We start from the raw sequence: 19,755 nt of genomic DNA, 5'->3' as shown, positions 1-19,755 counted from the left end.
GTAACTACTTCATTAATTCAAGGCCTATAGGACAAATCCTTCTAAAGCTGATACTTTGTTCATATTAATCATAGATATTTATATATCTTCAATCTTTCCAAAGGGATTTTATTGTTCTGGTATTACTGTCTGTCTCCAGACAAAATTTCCCAAATATTTGAGGACATCCATTCTGCCAGAAACCCAAACTCCCAGTTGGCTTCTTCAGCATGGGCAAGGTGGTTTGGTCGTGTCCTCCCAAAGCTGCTCCCAAGAGAGGCGTGACAGCGACATGAGACTGGTTGTTTGTCATGCCAGAGCAAATCCCTACTTCTGGCAGTCTGTGGTGTGTTTGTTTTCACAAGGTGGCTTGCATTCTGGAGTGGCAGCCCTCCTCTTGTGGTGAAAGACAGCTACTGGGTCAGTCATGCTGGGCTTTTTAATGAAGTTCTGTCTGATAGACTGAGTGCCTTGGGGAAAGCAGAAATTATTATGTGATCTATGGAAATAGATGCATGCATTTCTTTTGCATTCCAAAGTTTCTGCATGCTTTTCATCCTGAAATAATATTTGTGGTGATTAATCTATGGGACAAACTCTTCTGCCATATAGGTTATTCTTTAAGTTACCATTCTGTTTTTTACTAAGTAAATTAAGATCGAGGCAATTTAACTCAATAGGATTAATCCCTATCAGTCCTTCTCAACCAAATAAGCATATGTTGGATGAGTAATTGGGTGCTGCTGTAGTCTGTGTGCTAAGAAGTACTTCATTAAGCTGTCAGTTCAGGTGTATTGCTGTCAGCCGGACTCCTCAGCCAGGAGACAGACCAGTCAGAGTGGGAAAGCTTGTCCCTCATGCTTCCTGCACAGTGTTCACTTGCTGATTGATAGTGATAGCACAATAAGTATTTCTGTGCCATGCCTAGAAGTTTAAAAATAGGGATTTATATATGGATGTTTAATGCTCAGGAGCATTAACTTTGGAGAGCTGGAAATACAAGTTATTTTTCATGAATTGTCACTGTACAAAGAGACAGAAAACAACATGACAGGGTTATTCAGTCTTTGTGAAGGTCAGTGGGAGGAGGATGAGCCCCTTTGTGCAGACTTGTAGCTAACTTAAAATCCAAAATGTTTGCTAATGTAGTTAAAATACTATGTGAAATAAAATATATATCTTGTAAGATTTCCTCCAGAGACCTTTTGCCCTCGTAAAAGAGCTGATTTATCAAAAAACTGGTTTATCTGATACTTGATTATAGTTGATCATTTTCTTATGAAAGAGACAGTTTTTAGCTACATGATTTCATTTGCTGAACACATGGAAGCCTGCTCTCAAAGTCCTAACAAGTGTTAGGACTTACAAGTGGTATAAGAAATAGTAACATTTTATGTTGGAAGTGTCATGGTTTGGAAACACTTTGGGCTGTTATCTGGCAGTTATGGAAGAGTGCAGCATTTTTTGCAGGCTATGAGAGCATACAGTTGTTACTTTACTGTGAGGCATTGTAAAATGGCTAACACAAAGCAAATATAAGTACATATTAAATTTAAGAAAACTCAGAATTCATGTTTAACAAAGCAAAAAGACTCCTTACAAAGGTAATCTGCATCAGCAGTTTACAGGGTTTTTCAGTGTAGTAAGTATTGTGCCATATAGTTACTACACTGAAGATAACTATATAAGCATACCTTTCTCACTTTATGGAACTGTAAGTCATTATTTTTAAAGGAACCGGTAATTTTTTTAAAGTATCATTTTTAGGTTTGTAAGGGTTGTTATTAGCCTAGCACTACTTTATAAGATGAATGTTTTTATGATACTTGGATAAAGGAAACACTATTTCTCGTTAATAAAATAATGCACATCTTTATTCATTGTTTCATGTTGTTTCAATGTATGATTTAAACGCTTAAAGATGTCTGCTTATGTTGCCAGCTCAAACTATGTTTATAAAGTTTTTTTAAATTATTTCCTTTTTTCATAAGAAAGACAGTGAAGTTTTCACCGAAGCATCACAAACAAGTTTATTTTCTTAAATGAAAACTATCTCCTGATCATTTGAATCCTAAGGCTGAGGTTTTGAAAAATTTAATTACAAAAATATATGCTGAGAAATTTCTTTTTCCTCTTCAAAATGTGATTAAAAATGACAGTTGGCAACAACAACTGTAGATGTTTTCTTCTGGCCTAATTATTAAGAACTACAGTAGCAGCAAATTAATTTCATGTGTGCCCCAGATAGTCTCCTAGGGTAGTGGCTACAAACAACTCTCTATTTAGATTTAGTGACTCAGATATACCAGTGTGCTCCTTTTACCCTCAGCACTTCAGCAGCCAGAGCTCCTTAGGGCTGTGAACTGGCACAGGGGCAGCGTTTGTCCATCTGTGGACTCTGCACAGACTGGAGGGGTTTGAAATGCTGCCAGTTGCTTTTGCCATGTCCTATGGAAGACCCTCCTTTTTCCTCTAGCTTGACCAATGAAAAAAGAAAAACAAAAATAACCTATGAATTTTCCATGACAGAAAATCCTGGCTTGCTTGTAGTATAGTAGCTGCTCAGTCTAATCTTCTAATAATCTTTTGAACCATGTAGAGTTGAACGAGGAATTAGCAGGTGACAGGAGGCCATACTGCCATCTGATAACTAATGAAAACTGAAAAATACTATGGCAATGCACAACTATTTGGAACTATTCAGTAATTGAAATTAGCTGGAATATGAAGAGTATGTGGATGTAAATTAAATTGTTGAAGGCAGGAGAATGAATGTGCATTTCTATTGTTACTCTTAATCTTCACATGATTAACTTCTGGGGTGACCTCAAAACTAAGTTCATTAGTAAGAGCCTGTGGCTCCCTCCTAGAGTTTTAGCATTTGTAGCAGCCTGTGGTTTACTACTTCAGACTACCAGTGGGCCGGCATATGGAAAGATAAAGGCAGGAGTTTTCTGGAGTGTTGCAGTCGCACTGTTTTAAGTTCTCCCTCCCCCTCTGCCTCTTTGGTTCTTTGTTCACCGATAGCTTTGTTCAGAGTTTTGCTTTTTAAGTTATGTGCTAACTAAATGTTCTCTTCACACTTGGAGAAGACAAAAATGGTTCATAATGTTCCAGTTGGCTTAAAAAAAATATATGTTTTTGAAGTCATGAGTGCCATAGAAGGATAAATTCCTTAGCAAGGAACACTGAGTACAGTACGTCCTACCTCTCAAGCAGCACTGAATCTGGAAGAAATAGAGGCTTGGGACAAAAACTGAGAGCCTTGCGAAAGATATTGTAAAAGTATCAATGCTATTGTAACAGATTAAACAAATAAAGGTGAGTACACTTTGATTGTAGTAGAAGAAATGCAAAATCCAGCAAACTCTGAAAAATTGTGAAGCATGTAATGTGAAATCATAATTTACTAACAGGAGCAGCAGAATTTTGTCTGTGAAATTGGTAATAATAATAATTGCTGTGCTGGAAGCTGGTAGATAGTGAAAAACTGTGCTATTTGTTGTGCCTTAGTGTTTCTGATTACTATTTTTTCCTTACTATGAATTCATGCAAGTACTTTAATAGCATTATCACTTTTAGAAACATACTATTTAAATTGTAATTTAGAGTCAGATCAGAAGATGGTGACTTCCTCAATATCATCACTTCTCATAATTTGACTGAGCTTTCTATAAAAATTGAAGATGATCTCGGAAGTCAGTTTGAGAAATTATGTGAGGAAAGCTTGAAAAGTTAATATGAGAATAACGTGAAGTATCTGAAAACAGAAGGCAAATGTCATCTTGTGTGAGTAATTTTAAAACACTGTGAGGCTTTCTTTGTTTTTTTAATTGTTTAGAGTATTGCATGTGATTGCCTTTTGAAGAGTTTAGGTTATGACTTTTGCTTCTGGTTAACTTTTATGTTTAGTAATTAACTATCGGTGCTATAGTTTAATAAAGAAGTCAAGAATAATTAAAGCATAACCCCAAGTTGTGAATCCTATTTGTAGATTACTAGGACACCCAGAAACAGAAAACCCGTCTGTGAGATGGGGGTCCCATCAACACTTCTGCTGTGTACACAATTTTTTTTTTTTAATCCAAATCATAGAGTCACAGAATGTCCTGAGTTGGAAGGACCCACAAGGATCATGGAGCCCAACTCCTGTCCCTGAACAGGACACCCCTGCTGTTCACACCGTGTGTCTGAGGGTATTGTCCAGTCTCTTCTTGAATGCTGTCAGCCTTGGGGCTGAATGTTTCAATAAGGATTTCAGGATTTGTTAAGATATATATCAGAAATATATTAAGATATATATCAGAAAATATTTCTATGGGAATTTCCTATCAAAATAATGCAATTTTTGTTATTGTAGTTGCATGCTAGCAAATGCTGTATGCACATAAATCTAGACAGAGGAAGAAAGACATTACATATCATTTGCTGGTGTGTCTTTTAACTCACTTTTGCTCTTGTAAACTTGATATGTAATGTCAGCCTAGGCACAGAAGAATGGTTTGAGAGTGGAGTCCCTGAATGAACTTGCTTTTATGAGTGTAGCCTTTCCATTTATATTTTATTGTGGTTTGCTTTAATGAAATGTCACTGAGAAACCAAGTTTGGACTTCAAAAAAAATTCTATTCAGGGCAGCAACTGGTAAATAAGTCAAACTGATTTTATGACTATTTCCTAGTTTCTCATCAGATTTTTCTATATGTTAATGATAGACTCTTTGCATCTGTGTTTGCTTTTTAAAACTACTATGGTGCTTTGACCTTAGCAGGCATTGGTCTTGCCATAATTTCTGGGTCTGGCACCCTGTGCTATGGTGTCTGTGATGTTGGCTCAGCTTGCATTTTTTCCTTGCTTTTGGTGGCAGCATCTGAGGCACCAGCTTCCTGTGCTAATTGGAAAGCATGATTCCTGCCAGTTCTGGCCATCCAGAGACAGTGCCTTTGCCTGATCCCTGGGTGGTGCGTTCAGAAGTGATGATACATGAGCAAAGACTTTCACGTGGGTAAAGATGGTTGGTTGGTATGGGGACAAGGTCAGTAAGGCAAAGGTAGCCTTGCAGAATAGGAAGAGCTGGAACTTGCAGAAGTTTTCTGGAAAGGAGGGTTTAGCCCATCTGTGTATGCGAAAGTCAAGTGATGAGTCAGCATGGGATGTAGGTTTCAGTATAACAAACTCGTTTTTTGAGTGTATCAAATGATCCATCCAGAGGGCAAATGATATTACTGGTGAGAGGAGATAAGAAAAGGTCATATAAAATAAAACAGTATATTAAGTTGATTGAGCTTGTTTAAGGAAGACAAAACTGGTTTCCCTCCAAGGCTCAGTCAAATGCTTCCTTGGACCAGTGTAAACATTATGATGTTGACACTTATAAAGAAGTTTCTTCCACCAAGTCACCTTAATCTGTCCTGACCCCCATCCTAACTGTTAATACCTTGCTAACTAATTTGAATACAGCTCTGAAATAATTGATTCTGTGAATACAGACATTGCCATGTGTATAATGGAAAAGCAAGATTTTTGCTTCTAGAACCACACCTTTAAATGTTTACTTTTTATTAAAAAGCCCAACTGCAGACTTTTGGATTAAAAAAATGAGATGATGGGGTTCCTTCAGTTCTGTTACTGTTATTAGTTTGAGTTGTGGGCAGGCTTGATAGTGTTCTTGAGCTAAGGAAAACATGTTAATGCTTAATTTGAATACATTTTTTCATTGCAAATACATGTGACTGTAATTGTGAATAGAGGCAGACCTGATTGTAACTATGTGATCTATCTGAAACAGAGAGGTGAAAAATGGTCTCTCAAGTGTAAGCCACACAGCTCTCAAAAATGGGCTGCAAGGTTCGTGGGTTTTGTACCAGGACTTGTGAATTTCCGTTGTGGGCACTAGTTGTAACTATATTAGTAAAAGATTAAAATTATTCCAGACTCTGGACAGTATGGTGGAAACTAAAGCAACAGTAAAATTATTTACATTGGGAAGATTAATACCACACCCACAAAGATCACATCTGTTGCAATGCTGGTGGTTTCTACAAATGTACAATTTCTAATAGGTGAGAGAAGACACTTGTTTGAGGGTTTGCTCAACAAAGGGAAGGTCTTCTGCATGATGTTATCTCCCTCATCCCGCTTCTCCTGCCACTGTTTTTGCCTGTTCTTTCCTGTCCTTGTGCGCCACTCATGGCATGCAGGGTTTGTGGTTTGATTGTTTGTTTTGTGGTTTGTTGGTGTATGTTTGAGGTTTTTTTTGCCAGATGAAAGAGTTTATTATTGTAAAATCAGAATGTTGGTGGGTATGTCTATGACTTTCCACATGAACAATTTTAAGGCTCAATTAGGGTGTTTCAGAGCTAAATTGCTATAGGTTGGTGGCAAAACTTCCTGACTTCAGAAGTCACTGAGGCATTTAAACTCTGTGCCTTTAGCTCTGTCCTTAAGCTGTTGGCCAGACAGTAGTAGGCTCAAACTTCTTTAAAGGGCATAATAGAACCATCCTTTTCTACTGTAGATTATAGCACCTCTATTCTTGCCTATTCTACTTCATTTCTATGAGACCATAAGCTTATTTTATTCACCAGGAATTCTGAAAACACTTTTTAGTGGAAACAGTCTCTTGTCAGTGGATAGTTGGTATGTTTATGTTAAACATTAAGTCCTTATGCCCTTTGTGTTCTTTTTCCTGATTAAATACTTTTGTAGAGGAATGAAACATATTTAAAATATTTGAAATTGATCATGGAGGGTGTTGAGATAACATTAAAGGTAATTAAGATTTATGGTCTGAGTGTATTAGGTTCCTACTGTGCTTTCATTTTCCATATGTGTCTGCACTGCTCGTGACAGACCTTCGATACCATGTGTGTGCTGTTGTTTAACTGTCACCAAGGCAAAGGTTGTGCATAATACAGCCAAGAGCGAGTGACAATTCAGCAGATTCACTGTATCCAAGCTTTACTTTGGACCTTTGAATTTAACCATGTTGGAGATTCTGTAGGGAAACATTTCATTGTCCCTTAATTTGCCACTTTTTATGGCACAACTGCTCATCATTTTGTATTGTGTACTTTGATTCTGTACTCCCTCATTTATGGAAAAGCTGATATTTTATATTTAAATTACATAAAATATGCAGATACTTCAGAATACTCAATATTGAAACTTACATCAAGTAAAATGTAAAGCCCATCTCAAACCTGGGATGATTTTGCTTCAGATTAAGGAGTTTAATTGTTTTAGCAGACAATCTGATTTTGTATTCTGAAAAACAGTGTCGTCTGTTATCAAAAGAAAATTCTTGTTTCTGTATTTCCAATGTTGATTTCCCTGGTATTCTCAAGTCCTAAAGAAAAGCTACTTGTTACATGGAAGCAGCTTTTTACATTTTTTTTTTAAATCTGGAAATGATGTGCTAATAGGCAGGGAGACCAGGACATGTCATATTGCAGAGATACACAAATGTAACTTCCTTGCCGTTCTGTGTTTCTTGCAAAAGTGATTTAACCACAACTAGTGTGTTACAGACGACTGTATTTATATACGTAAGAAAATGCAGTTAGAAAGCAGCAACTCATGCACACGGCTCCAAAGGGCTAGTGGATTGACTCATATCCCCTCAGCGTGCCAGGTTCACAGAGAATGTCACTATTTCAGATGCGCTCTTGATGACATGTGCATCAATACCACAGCTTGTTGTATAAAGCAAAGGAGACAAGGAGCAGTGGCCTGTCATCGGTTGTGGAATGTGGCAGTCTGGAGTTCACTCCCCTGCATTCCCTGTGGTGTCTGGAATGCAAGGGAAGGTGTCCTGCCTTCCCTTGCCTGCAAGGAGCGATTGCGGGGGGAATCCTTGTGTATCACCTGCTGTTCTAGACAGCAACGTGGTCAGTGCAAATGAAAAGGAAGAATGCAGCCTCGAAGAAATGTTGGCACAACAGATCCAAGCAAGAATTTTTTTGAGTTTTATAGATCAGGTGACATCTGGGTTAATGTTGGATGAGCAGGCATCACTTTGCCTGTGAATATTGGGTAGACAGATTTGATATCCCTGTTCCAGATAAACCACTCCCAGCTCTGTCCTGGAGGCAGGTGAAACTTGTTGAACTCTTAAAAAAATAGTTAATTAACCAAATCAGAACAGATCACACCTGGTCTGAGATGATCAGTTTGGGCAAATTCAGCCCGGAGTGTTGATGTAGCTGAACTGTAAGCAGATTGGGTTTGCAGAGTGTTTCAGGCAAGGTACTTCAATGAACTCTGCATGTGATAGCATTTTTTTTTTTATTTTTTTTTTTTCCAAAATTGCTTTCCTATAAGTGGTTCCCCTGGTATAGGCAAGGTTTCCATTGATGTTTTTTAGTAGGAGTGCTGAATGCAACAATACAAGGCACAGGCAGTCTGAGATCCTTTTGAATGATGCATGTGAAGGAAACTATGTGAAACTGATACTGTTGATGAATTTGCATGGCTGTTCTGTGTACCCAGCAGCCAAAGGATACTGGAGGCATTTTGTTTGGATGAAAAGGTATCTTTCTAAATTTAACATGTATCTGCTTTATAACAGAATTGCTCTTCATCCTGACTTAAGCCTCATGAAATTGTTCTGTGGTATAAAACACATTAAGTAAAGTCAGATCAGACTCACGACCAATCTAACAATTAGGTAGCTCAGCTTATTGTTTTACTGTTTATTCTTGAGTCACCTGTGTTTAGCTTAAAGGCATAGTGGAAAATGTTGATCTTACTATTCACCAGAGTTAATGTACTATGTTGAATAAATTCCTATTAATAATTAACGTCAGTTTAAGTCTTCTTACATAAATTTTTGGGCCATGAAATATGCATCTTATCACTCTGGCTGCTTTGATAGTCTTCCTCAAGCAAAGATCAGTGCATACCGTTTTGGAATAAGTTTAAAAAAAAAAAAAATCAATCTCAGATTGTACCTTATTCACTGTGTAAGGCTGTACATAGAAGACTGAGGAAAAATCCATGGATTGTCAGTTTATATGTTGAAGCATAACACTTACACATTGTTATCCTCTCAGTTCTATTCATTAAACACTTTTGATGGTGATGAATGTATCCAGCCATGTTTATAAGGCTAGGCTGAGAAACATACTGACTCCTTCAGGTAGTGAAGCTTCAGATTGACTGTATGCTGCTTAAAGAACTTTCCACTTCCTGCTTCTCTGTTAATAACTGTATCTGTTACCATAATTATACTCTGCCTCTGCTTTCAAAAATAAACAATGTGCTTCATCAGTTGCAATATCTTTTGTATTTAAAAAAAATATATAGATATGTCTTTATATAGCTAATTAGTTTTACCTTTCAGTGCTCTCCTGTTTTAAAGGTTTACAAGCATCCTCTTTGCTTCATTAGGAGTGGATCTGGTTTTGTACCTTCTGTCTTTATAAGACCCAGTGCTCATCTTTCTTTAGGTGTATCAGATTCTTTCTGTATTCAGAGGACTGTTCTGCAATCAAAACTTCTTTCACTTCAGATAACATGAAGTGTAATTCCCTCCTATTAATGTCTCCTGCAGCTTTTTCTCTGATATTGGAAAGATAACCTATCTTTCTATAATAATAAAAATTATAAAGTCACTGAACCCTTTTGATTATTAATTTTGTCATGAAGGTTAACTCTCTAACTTATTGTGACAACTCTTATTCTCCACTGCTGTTTTGTGACAGGCCACCAGTGAGACACCTGGAATAATTTGTCCTTTCACATTGTTTAAAGTATTGGTTTAGATGGCCCCTAATCTTTATTCTTGAGGGTCAAGTATAATCTTGGCATAAGTAAAAAGGTGTTTCAATGTAAGCTGAGGTGTGAGGGACCAAAAAAAAACAACCCCAAAACCCACAAAAACATGCACAAATAAAACCAAACTAGTGTATGTGTATTTTCTAAATTTTTATAAATTTTTATAATTTTTTTTATAAATTTTTTTTATAAATTTTTATAATGCTCTAAATTTTTATAATATGCAAGTATTTTCACTGATGTTTAATTAGCATTTCCCCAGTTAAAATACAGCAGCATTTTTCTTTTCTCTCCTTACTGACTAAAGGGAACATTTGATGCATATCTTGGTTTAACAGATTTAAGGATGATGTAGCAATGGAGTGGTATTTGCACCAGAGTCAGAGGAGGTGTGTCCCTAGAGCTGCCCAAAAAGAACAGCAACAAAAGAAAACAAGCTCTTGAGTCAGCATTTGTCATGTCCATTGTTGTTGCAGAAGCAGCTGCACATGGAAACAAGGCAAATAGAATTTGAAATGAAGAGCTGGAAAATAAATTGCCTGCAGGGATGGAGGAAACTATTGGGCCTGATTGGCAATTAACTGCTCTGCCTTTTCTGACAGCTTTGATAACAGGTGAAAGAAGTGGCAGGAGCTGCCATTTGGGCTGCTCACTTCATCCTGTGTGGTTGCTCAGGCACAGATACTCCTCTGCACACAAAGAAATACCACGATAGTGTCAACAGTAGTTCATGTCTGTTTTCATGTTCGATGTGGAATGTTTCCAGGAGACCCCAGTGAATTGTCTTTGGATATGAAAAGCCTTCCAGGTGTAGAAGGCAGGTTAGGGAGAGGTTAATATTGTCAGTTCGTGTTAAGCTGAGGACTTAAAAGAGAATCGAGGGCACTTTCTCAGGATAAAAACTGTGTTTGTAGCTACCCTGTCCTGGGGTGGCAGGAGGTGGTTTAGTGTAAGCATAGACTACAGAAAATCCCAAGTGTCAAATGAACACTACTGGGGTCCAGAGAAATGTGTTCTCTGTAATCAAATATATCCTTCAGCACGTAGTCATAGTTCCAGTAGAGGTGTACCTTTGGAGGCTTACTGTTAAATCTTGTCAGAATTGCGTGCGGACTGAGTCATCTTGGGTGGTGCAAGGTATTTATTAGCTTAGATAGCAGGTCCCTGTTTCCATATTGAAATTGTCTGAAATGTCTGAGTAGTTTAGGTGTCTCTGGTTGCTCAAACTAGATGGCTCCTGAATGCCAGAACCATGATTGAAGCAATTCTGCCATTTAATTGTCCAGCTAATTTACCCTGTAATTATATAACAGGGTGTTTAAGATTGTGTCTTTAGAGCAGATGTATTAGCTTTATTTATCTGCTTCATTCAAGAACAGGTGTTTCTACAGTGTTGCTAAAATAATCAGTGTCTTTGGAAATCAAGGGTTGGTATTTTCTCAAATATAATATGATGGAAAATCTAAAATATGAACCATAAAAGGGGAGGGGTGAAACTAATTGCACTGCAACTTCAAACAAGTTGTTTTTAATAAAACCTGGCTTATGGTAACGGTAAATACTTAAAAACATTAACAGTATGACAGAAGTGGTGGTGTCTTTTGCACCTGCGTGCCTAAATATTTCACTTGTGCTTTGGCATGTTGTTTTTTACTCTTCCTATAGCTCAGAGGATTGTCTTTTGGGTTTTTATTGTTTTGGTTTGTTTTTTTGTTTTGGGGTTTTGTTTGTTTTGTTGCAGCTTCAGAGTCCTTTAAATTTCCTTAGTAACTGGGTTTTAAATGTTTATTTTTCTCCCCCGATTTTTCCACAGTTCATTATTTCATTATTTGCAATTGCCACATCAGGCTTCTGTTCAAAGAACTTGCACTTCCAGAAACATCTCTAAGGTCATTTTTTTTTTTTCTGAATATATATTCCAAATACTTGTATTGTTGTGTTTGTTTTTTTTTCTTTTGAGTATGGAGGCTGGTAGATGCTGCTAGTAAGCTTAGCAAAATGGATGAGTAGGATTTTAGTACTTAAATAAGATCTAGTGACATGAAGGAAAAAGACTTAACTTGCCACCCACACTCAAGGCCACATCCTGCGTGACCCACAGGAGCATCCCAGTGAAGACACTGAAAATACTCACCTAGGTAAAACAGACAAGCTCTCATTAAAATAACCCACTCTTTAAGAACTCTTTTTATGTAGCATCATGGAAGAAAAGTAAACTACTGCTTTAAAAGAAGCAGAAACATTTGCTGAGATGAGTCAGTTACATAAAGCATGACTTGTTTTTTCTCTCTCTTACACAACAGTGTCAGTGGAGATAAATAAATGCTTATGCTGCAGATAGGGCCTAAATAAATATTTTTGCTTTTGTACTTTGAGACAATAGTCACATACACCTGTGATAAAAGTTTTCTTGTATTTTCTTGAATGGTCTGGCAATACAGTTGCTATCTTAGAAGATTTTACCACATCTCATGTTATTTGTTTTCCTTAAAACTCTGACCCCCAGTTGAAGTTTGTTACATGGGAATCTTAACTTCCAAGTCATTTTCTTTTTGCAGGGGATATCTAACTCTGGTTTCAGATAAGCACAAACTCCAAAACATAAACCCCACAGATTTAAAAAGAAAAAAAAAAAAAAGGAAAAATAACAGTGTAAAAATGTTACTTAAAAGAAAGTCATGGTATTTTATAGTATTTTGAACTAATAGGTGCTTTGTTTATCAAAAAGTAGTGTTTTGAAAAAGTTGGTAGCTACTCGTTGCTAACTTCTGAGCATTGCTTGTGTCACTATACATATAGGTTTAACTACATATAAGATAGCTTGTTCAGGATTTCTTTTAACTCTAGACACCTTCCCAGCATTTTCTGCAGAGTATGTTTTTCATTACAAATAGATAAAGAATTCTTAGTGGGTATGTCATAATATGGGATATTCTCTCCCAAAGATACTTCTTTTACCAGCAGTAAAAACAGCAGCAAAAAGATTCTCATTGCCTCTTGTATTAGAAAATCAAAGGTAAGAACTTAATTTGCGTTTATGAAAATGCTGTTGAGGGAATCAAAACCATCCTATTGCAGAGTGCCTAGCGATCTGAATATGTGCATAGAGTTAAGAAACATCTCTAAAAAGCTGAGTATTTCATTGAATAACTCTTATTTATCTAGAATATGAATATAAATGACAACAAGTATGTAATTCTGGGTTCAGCAGAAGGCAAAATGCTATGTATTATGGCATTCCTCCTCATATTTTTGGATTGGTAGGTTTGAATAAAATTAGGTCTCAATATCCTGGTCAAGTTCTGATTTCTGGATACCTGAACCTCCATCCAGTGACACGCTCTCCAACATAGTATCCAAGTATGTTGAACAACTATATTTCTTAACAATTTAATGTTTTCCCTGCTTTCTGTAGCCACACAAGACAGACAGGCTGACCCTGTGCTCTTCGCTCTCTGAGCGAGGGAGGGCAACCCACGAAAGCCATGCAAACCAACAGCTTGTGCAAGGCTTCTCGTTTGGTCTTTTTTCATAGATAGGCAGGGAGAGACAGTTTGTGATACACAAATGTTCTGTTCTACCCAGTTGCAGAATATATCAGGTTTTGACACTGCTGATACAGATGTGTGGTATCTTAGAGAAATAATGCACAGCAGTGATGTCACTGGTTGTATTTCTGAAATCAGGAGACACTTAACACAGTGAGGCAATGTTATGTGTTTGTGGCTGACCACAGCTGATTCGTTTTGTAGTAGAGCTGTTTTCACAGTAGAGTGGATACCAAACATGAGCAGTATTGTGGGCACTCCTGAGGAACTCCTCCAGGAACTCTGTCAGGCCTGCTGGCACGATCCCCCAGCGAACCGCAGCTGCCATGGTGCCCTGCTGCCCCTTCTCGTGTGTGCTGGTGCCCTGTGCGATTGCTTCATTTGGATTTTTTCATTGTCAGATTGGCATGGATTGAAAGGAAACTGACACAGCTAGACTGGCAAATAAATTATTTGGGGGCAGAAATAGAGATTGATAATGTTTAATTTCTTTAATTCTGAACCAAATTCTGATTCCGTTATTGGAGTCTTACAGCAGAGCTCCCAGGAATCCTGTTGTTGCTGGTGCTGTACAGCCACCTGGTTCTGAGGCAGTCCTTGCACAGGGTAGGTTGGTAACCTAATTAGTCAGAACACACAGATGTACAGCCTTGCCCAGTGGCACTCAGCAGGTCCATGGTAAAACCAACTGTCAAAATCAGATTTCTCCTTCCAGTGTGTAGTCCAGTGGGTAATAGTACAGTTTTGTTGGTTATGCATGATTTTGGGAGAGAAGCACCTGCATATAGCAGATCCAAATATAATTATTATGAGCAAATAATAACCTGGCCAGTTCAGGAATATTTTTCTTGCTCTAAAGCAAAACCACTAAACTAGAAGGGAAAACATACACAAGTACAGGACAACTTAGAAAGTACTTACGTAAGGTGGATTTTTGCCACCTTGGCTTAAAAGCAAAGACAACACTGGTAGGCACAGCAGCACCTGTTAGCACATCGTGCTCTTTACAGCCCAGTGCACCGATGGCACGTGCGCAGAGAATGGCAAATGCAGGCGTAAACTTGCGTGTTGAGACAATTGCATGTGACTTATGTACAAACTTGCACTTACTAACAAGGGTCTCAAGGGTCTTGAGAAGGTGCCTTCTGTTTTGTGTGGTGTGTTGGTTTTTTGTTTTTGTTTTTTTTTTTTGTTTTGTTTTTTGTTTGTTTTTTTTTTTGTTTGTTTGTTTTTTGTTGTTTTTTTGTGGAGTTGGTTAGAGAAAGTAGATTCACATTGAGATTGGAGAATCTCTGTGCTCAGTAAAACACTTTATTCAGCTCTTTGCCAGCGTTGTGAGACAGCAGGCTTGTCAGAAGGGTGAAGGGAAGGGTAATGTGCAGCAGCTCTGGAATGGCTCGTCAGTGTTCACCTATCTGTAGGCAGGTGCTTGAAAGTGTCCCACTGAGTTTTACTACTACGCAAATGTTGGGGTGCTCAGTGCTTTTCAGGACTAGATCTAGTACTAAACTGATTGGCAGTGATACTGCATTGCACTTAGAAAACAATTTTTCCAAAAATTGTTCATTGAAATGTAAGGCTATCATTTTAATGTTGGAAAACCACTCTAGCAATAGAGGTAGGTTGTTGTTGGTCAGTGCTTATTCTGTGCAAATGAAAGCATCATGTGTATGAAAACAGGCGCTGCTGTTGTGAATTCTCAGTCACTATTACAGTGAAAAGAATTGGTAGGTGTGTGTACTTTAAAGGATTGTTTGCAGTGTTTTAAGTGTGCCAGACCTGGAAATGTCATTCAGGTCTCATACCTTGTATTGAAAAGATCAGTAACTTTTGTTGCTATGTGCTTGGAATAAAAGCTTTATAAATTTCTGTTTTATTATTAGGTACCAGCAACTGAGGACGACACTTCTTGCTGTCCAAAGATGGAAAACAACATAACTACTATATCTCGTGAAGAGCTTGATGAACTAAGAGAAGCATTCGGTAAAATAGGTATGTTTTAAATAAGAAAATAATAAGGATGCTATTAATATTACAAAGACATGTAGGATTTGTGGAAGAAATCTTTATAGATCACTTTGTTTTGATAGCGCCGTATTTTCCTTCTATGTTGCCAGTAATACCGAAGAAAATAAGAATGTTTACATAACCCCCACCTTGTTTTCACTGAAATTATGTGTGTTTGTTCACTTATTTCAACTTCAGCAATGATAACAGATGCATTTTCTTGCTCAGCAGTTGCATTATTTTTGACACTATATATGCAGCATGATATGTCTCAAAATTCATTTATTTAAACTCCTTAAATAAAAAAAAAAAAAAGAAAATTCAATTGTTTACTCTATTTTCATGTTAGGTGGCTGACACTTCAGTTTTGCTGTACTTCCATGCTTTGAACTAGTATTTTGACTTTTCATCTATTGGATCAGATTTTACATTTTAAGTAAGCTAAACTTGGAGATTTTTTTTGAGCTTGCTTTTGTAGCTAGCAGATGTTAATAAATAACTGTACAGTTTTGTATGCTTGACAGGATGTTTGCAGATTAATTGGAGAGCAAACAGAAAGCGAGAAATTATGTAGCAACTAACCCTTATTTCCAGATTGTAATACTGTCATGAATGTTAAAGTTCACATCTGCTTTATTTCTTGTTTGCTGCAGTTCTGAGGGGGTAATTTGTAACTGTGCAGCTCAGCAAATCAAACAAACATATTTGTAATCATTCATCATGGGGGAACAGGGTCATTTTAGGCAATTAGTCTTAAATATTAGGGGTTGCCAGCTTGGTAAAGAGGCTGTTGGGAAGCAGTATGTTAGAGATCTGTAAGATCATGAGTAGTACAGAAATGGTGAAGAGGGAATCATTTAGTTTCTGTCAATACAGGTATCAGGTGATGCGCTGCTGAGAGTCAGCTTAAAATAAAAGTAGTAACTTTTGTTCATTGACAAATAATAGAATAACGAATCCGTTAACTTGGGATGTTGTTGACACCCGAAAAGGGTAAAAATGCTAAAGAAACAGGATACATCTATGGAAGGTATTTAATGAGTTGCTACTAAACCACCATCTTGATGCAGTCTGTACCTCAAGGCATCTGCAGGAGCTGCAAAGACAGACCAAAGAGCATTGTATACATGTATCATCCTCTGGGAGGTGTTAGGGTAGGCAGGTACTCCCTTGTGTTGTCTGACAGCTTTTCTGTTTGTTTGGTTTTCACCTTCTGCATTCCTCCTTTATTCTCCCTTTCCTTTCTGTATGTTTTCACATTTCTGCTCCAATAATTGTCTGTACTGCTTCTACTCACTGAAAAGCATTTTCTTCCTTACTGGATTATGCTTTCTGTAAAAAAAACATGTCTTCTGTAAAAAAGCAATGTCTTTATGGATAAATTGCTTGCAGCTATATTGGTAAACTGAGAGAAAAGGCATGTATTTAACTCTGTTTGTCATAATGGAAACTTACCCTCAGTGAAAGATGAGCCTAGAGAAATAAAATAGCTGGTAATCTGAGTGAGCTCCTCAGCAGGTCCTCTGCTTTCTAGACCATCCCTGTTATTACTTGTGTTGTTTCATGTCTGAAGGCTAGACAGTGAATGGATTAACAACATATGCAGACATAGAGTTTGTCTGTGTAGTGATTTGTGAACTGTTGGTAGTATCAAAAATGTAAAAGGAGATATATATATATATTTTTAACAAGTGTTTTTAGATTTTCATCAGCAGTGAAATTAGGCCTTCTAATGAAGCTGTGCAGGAGCTACGTAGTGTCGTATGGATTACAGGGAAATTACTGTGTAGCAATCAATTATGGCTAGAGATGAAAGCATGTATCTCTGCTTGCCTGTCTGTAATGTGATGTGTATTCCTCCACTCTGGCATTAGTGGCTGAGTTCTGATACTGGAGACAATATGAAGAGAAGTCTTCTAACTACTAAACAAACAAGAAGCAAAACAAAAACAAAACAAGAAAAAAACCCCACAACAACAAAAAAAGGTGGGAGCACCTTGACAAGTCAGAGAAGTGGCCACATCATCTCACTTCTGCCTCATTGTGTTACTTGTGACATTCTCTTAAGATATGCTTATCTTAGATGCATCATTTGTAGAACTGGAAAAATACTATTCCCATTTTTCAAGAGTTTTAATGTGGTCTTGAAAGAGATTGAAAATTGTTGTCAAACATGGAGATATTAGCATTAAATATATAAAATGGTGGGTATTATATCCAGCAGTAGCTATGCTGGAAATGATTTCTTGCATTTGATTGAACTTCATCTATACAGTGTATAGACTATAGCTTTTCTGCTTTTCAAAGTACTTCTTTCCATTGCATAGACATTATGCTACAGCTAAGACTATTTTAATGGACATTCTCAAATTCTGACAGGTATGTATACATATATATGGAAAAACACATGGTTATTAACTATTCCTATTTTTTATATCTATTTATGCTTTATGTTGGATAAAAACATATTATAGGTTTGTAAAATGTTGCTTTATTATACTAAGACAGGAAGTCAAGACAGGTTTCTGCACACGGATTAACCCGAGGTGGAAGTACAAAGGGTATTTTTATAATTTCTTCTGTGCTGCTGCGTTATTCATCATGAGTAACACAAATTATACTGCATTTTTCTTTATTTTTATGTGATATAGCCATTGATTTCTTTCCACCATTGTGGAGTTATACCATACCTCTTTATATGCTGTACATGCACATTCCTGACACGCGGTCTTAGGAGCCAAGTGTCAGTGAAGATGACAGTGCAAATTGCTCCCAACAGAGCTAGTTAACAGATTAAGGAAAGGTACCTTTAATAAACAGATGCAGATCACCCTGGGTTTATTCTTGACAGGTAAGCCTAACCACATCAAAAGTTTTGAAGAACAGAAAGTGTCTATCAGATATTAGGGTAAGAAACAGAATGCAGTATTCTTGTGTAAGCAGTTTTCCTTGCGTAAGTGTAGTCTTCTAATGGCAAGTTGCATCACATTTGAGTTTACTAATTGCAAATGGTGTAATACCAACAAAAGGAATATAATAATCGATCTCCCTTTCACCTGAATGTTTGTAGAGAGTTATATTAGGAGTCTTAAATAAAGCTTAAGCTTCGCTATTTAGAAATTTGCCATCTTATTATTCTGCGGTTTGGGTTTATAAGAGAGTTCCTGAGCAAATGCATAATAAGGTGGCAACAACTCCTAGCCAGTTGTGCCTCTAATCTACAAATATTCCTTTATGCTTACTTATCTATGTCATAAGAAGAAATACTCATCTCCTAGAACTGTATTTCTCACACTTTATGTATTCCCAACAGTTACTGTACTTGATGGTTCTTTACGTAAGTATAAAAGCAACTTGTGTTTTAATTTTACAGATATTGACAACAGCGGGTATGTGAGTGATTATGAGCTTCAAGACCTGTTTAAAGAAGCAAGTCTGCCCTTGCCTGGTTACAAAGTCCGGGAGATTGTAGAGAAAATCATTGCAGTGACGGATAGCAACAAGGATGGGAGAATCAACTTTGAAGAATTTGTCTCAGTAAGACGTTCTCTTTGGATGGTTCTCTGTTGTCTGATATCTGTTGAGACCATGGTAGAAAACTGAATGAAGTGGTACAACTAAGTACTATTTTGATAGAAATAACTAATGTTTTGGGAATGGGAAAGTTTTCTGTGAAAATTTACAATATCCTATATAATTATTTTCCAGTCTTTGTATTTCACTCTCCCATATAAATAGTTGCATCCAGGTATTGAACTATATCTGTTACTTATATATCATTGTCTGTCTTGAGACCTCTACAGTATTTGGGCAAATTTAAGACGTACCAGTATATCCAATACGGTTTGCATATGATGAAGTGGAAGAAATATGCTATATAGTAATTGAAAATGTGCCTATCTTTAATTGTTTTCTTTAGGTAACCTATGTATCTGTGGGAAAATTGTGTACATTGTTGAATATCTGCTTTTTTAGATGGTATGGCTTAATAAAGGTAGCACTTGAGGTACTCACTAGGAAATAATAGATTAGATATCCAGTATGCAAGTTTCATGAAGGGATTTAAACTAGTTTTACCCATACAGTTTGGTGGTTTTTTGCTGTTTGTTTTGTTTAGAACAGAAGTCAATTGAAATGCCTGAGAGAGACAGTCAGATTAAAAACATGAGTTAACACTCAGCTATTTGAAGGTATTATCTATCACAAAATGCTTTTTTATTATTATTAATTTTTATTTCTTATTTCAGATAATTCAGGAATTGAAAAGTAAAGATGTTAGTAAATCTTTCCGAAAATCAATAAACAAAAAGCAAGGTATTACAGCAATTGGAGGAACATCAGCAATATCTAGTGAGGGGACCCAGCACTCCTATTCAGGTGAGAAATAATTAAACGAGCAATTTTGCATGGAGGAACACTCTAAATTTGCACTGCAGATAAAGAAGG

The 19,755-nt window shown here is 37.0% G+C and overlaps 1 protein-coding gene across 7 annotated transcripts in view; it reads left to right on the top strand.

Annotated features, from left to right (window-relative positions):
• The window catches only part of PLS1 (plastin 1), a 45,619-nt gene that overhangs the window by 6,591 nt on the left and 19,273 nt on the right, over positions 1-19,755 (top strand). For 4 of the 7 annotated variants that reach the window (XM_005505898.3, XM_065072998.1, XM_065072993.1 and 1 more), the window contains exons 2-4: positions 15,186-15,294; positions 18,683-18,846; positions 19,557-19,686. In XM_005505898.3, the coding sequence (XP_005505955.1) occupies positions 15,225-15,294; positions 18,683-18,846; positions 19,557-19,686 (364 nt within the window). In that variant the 5' untranslated portion in view covers positions 15,186-15,224. Of the gene's footprint in view, positions 1-2,887; positions 3,301-13,829; positions 13,909-15,185; positions 15,295-18,682; positions 18,847-19,556; positions 19,687-19,755 lie in introns of those variants that run through there. The other 3 variants (XM_065072995.1, XM_065072997.1, XM_065072996.1) reach the window with 2 other exon arrangements.

The sequence above is a fragment of the Columba livia genome, chromosome 9, assembly GCF_036013475.1.
Source record: "Columba livia isolate bColLiv1 breed racing homer chromosome 9, bColLiv1.pat.W.v2, whole genome shotgun sequence".
In the NCBI taxonomy this organism is placed as follows: domain Eukaryota; kingdom Metazoa; phylum Chordata; class Aves; order Columbiformes; family Columbidae; genus Columba; species Columba livia.
This window is presented reverse-complemented; position numbering and strand designations above follow the sequence as displayed.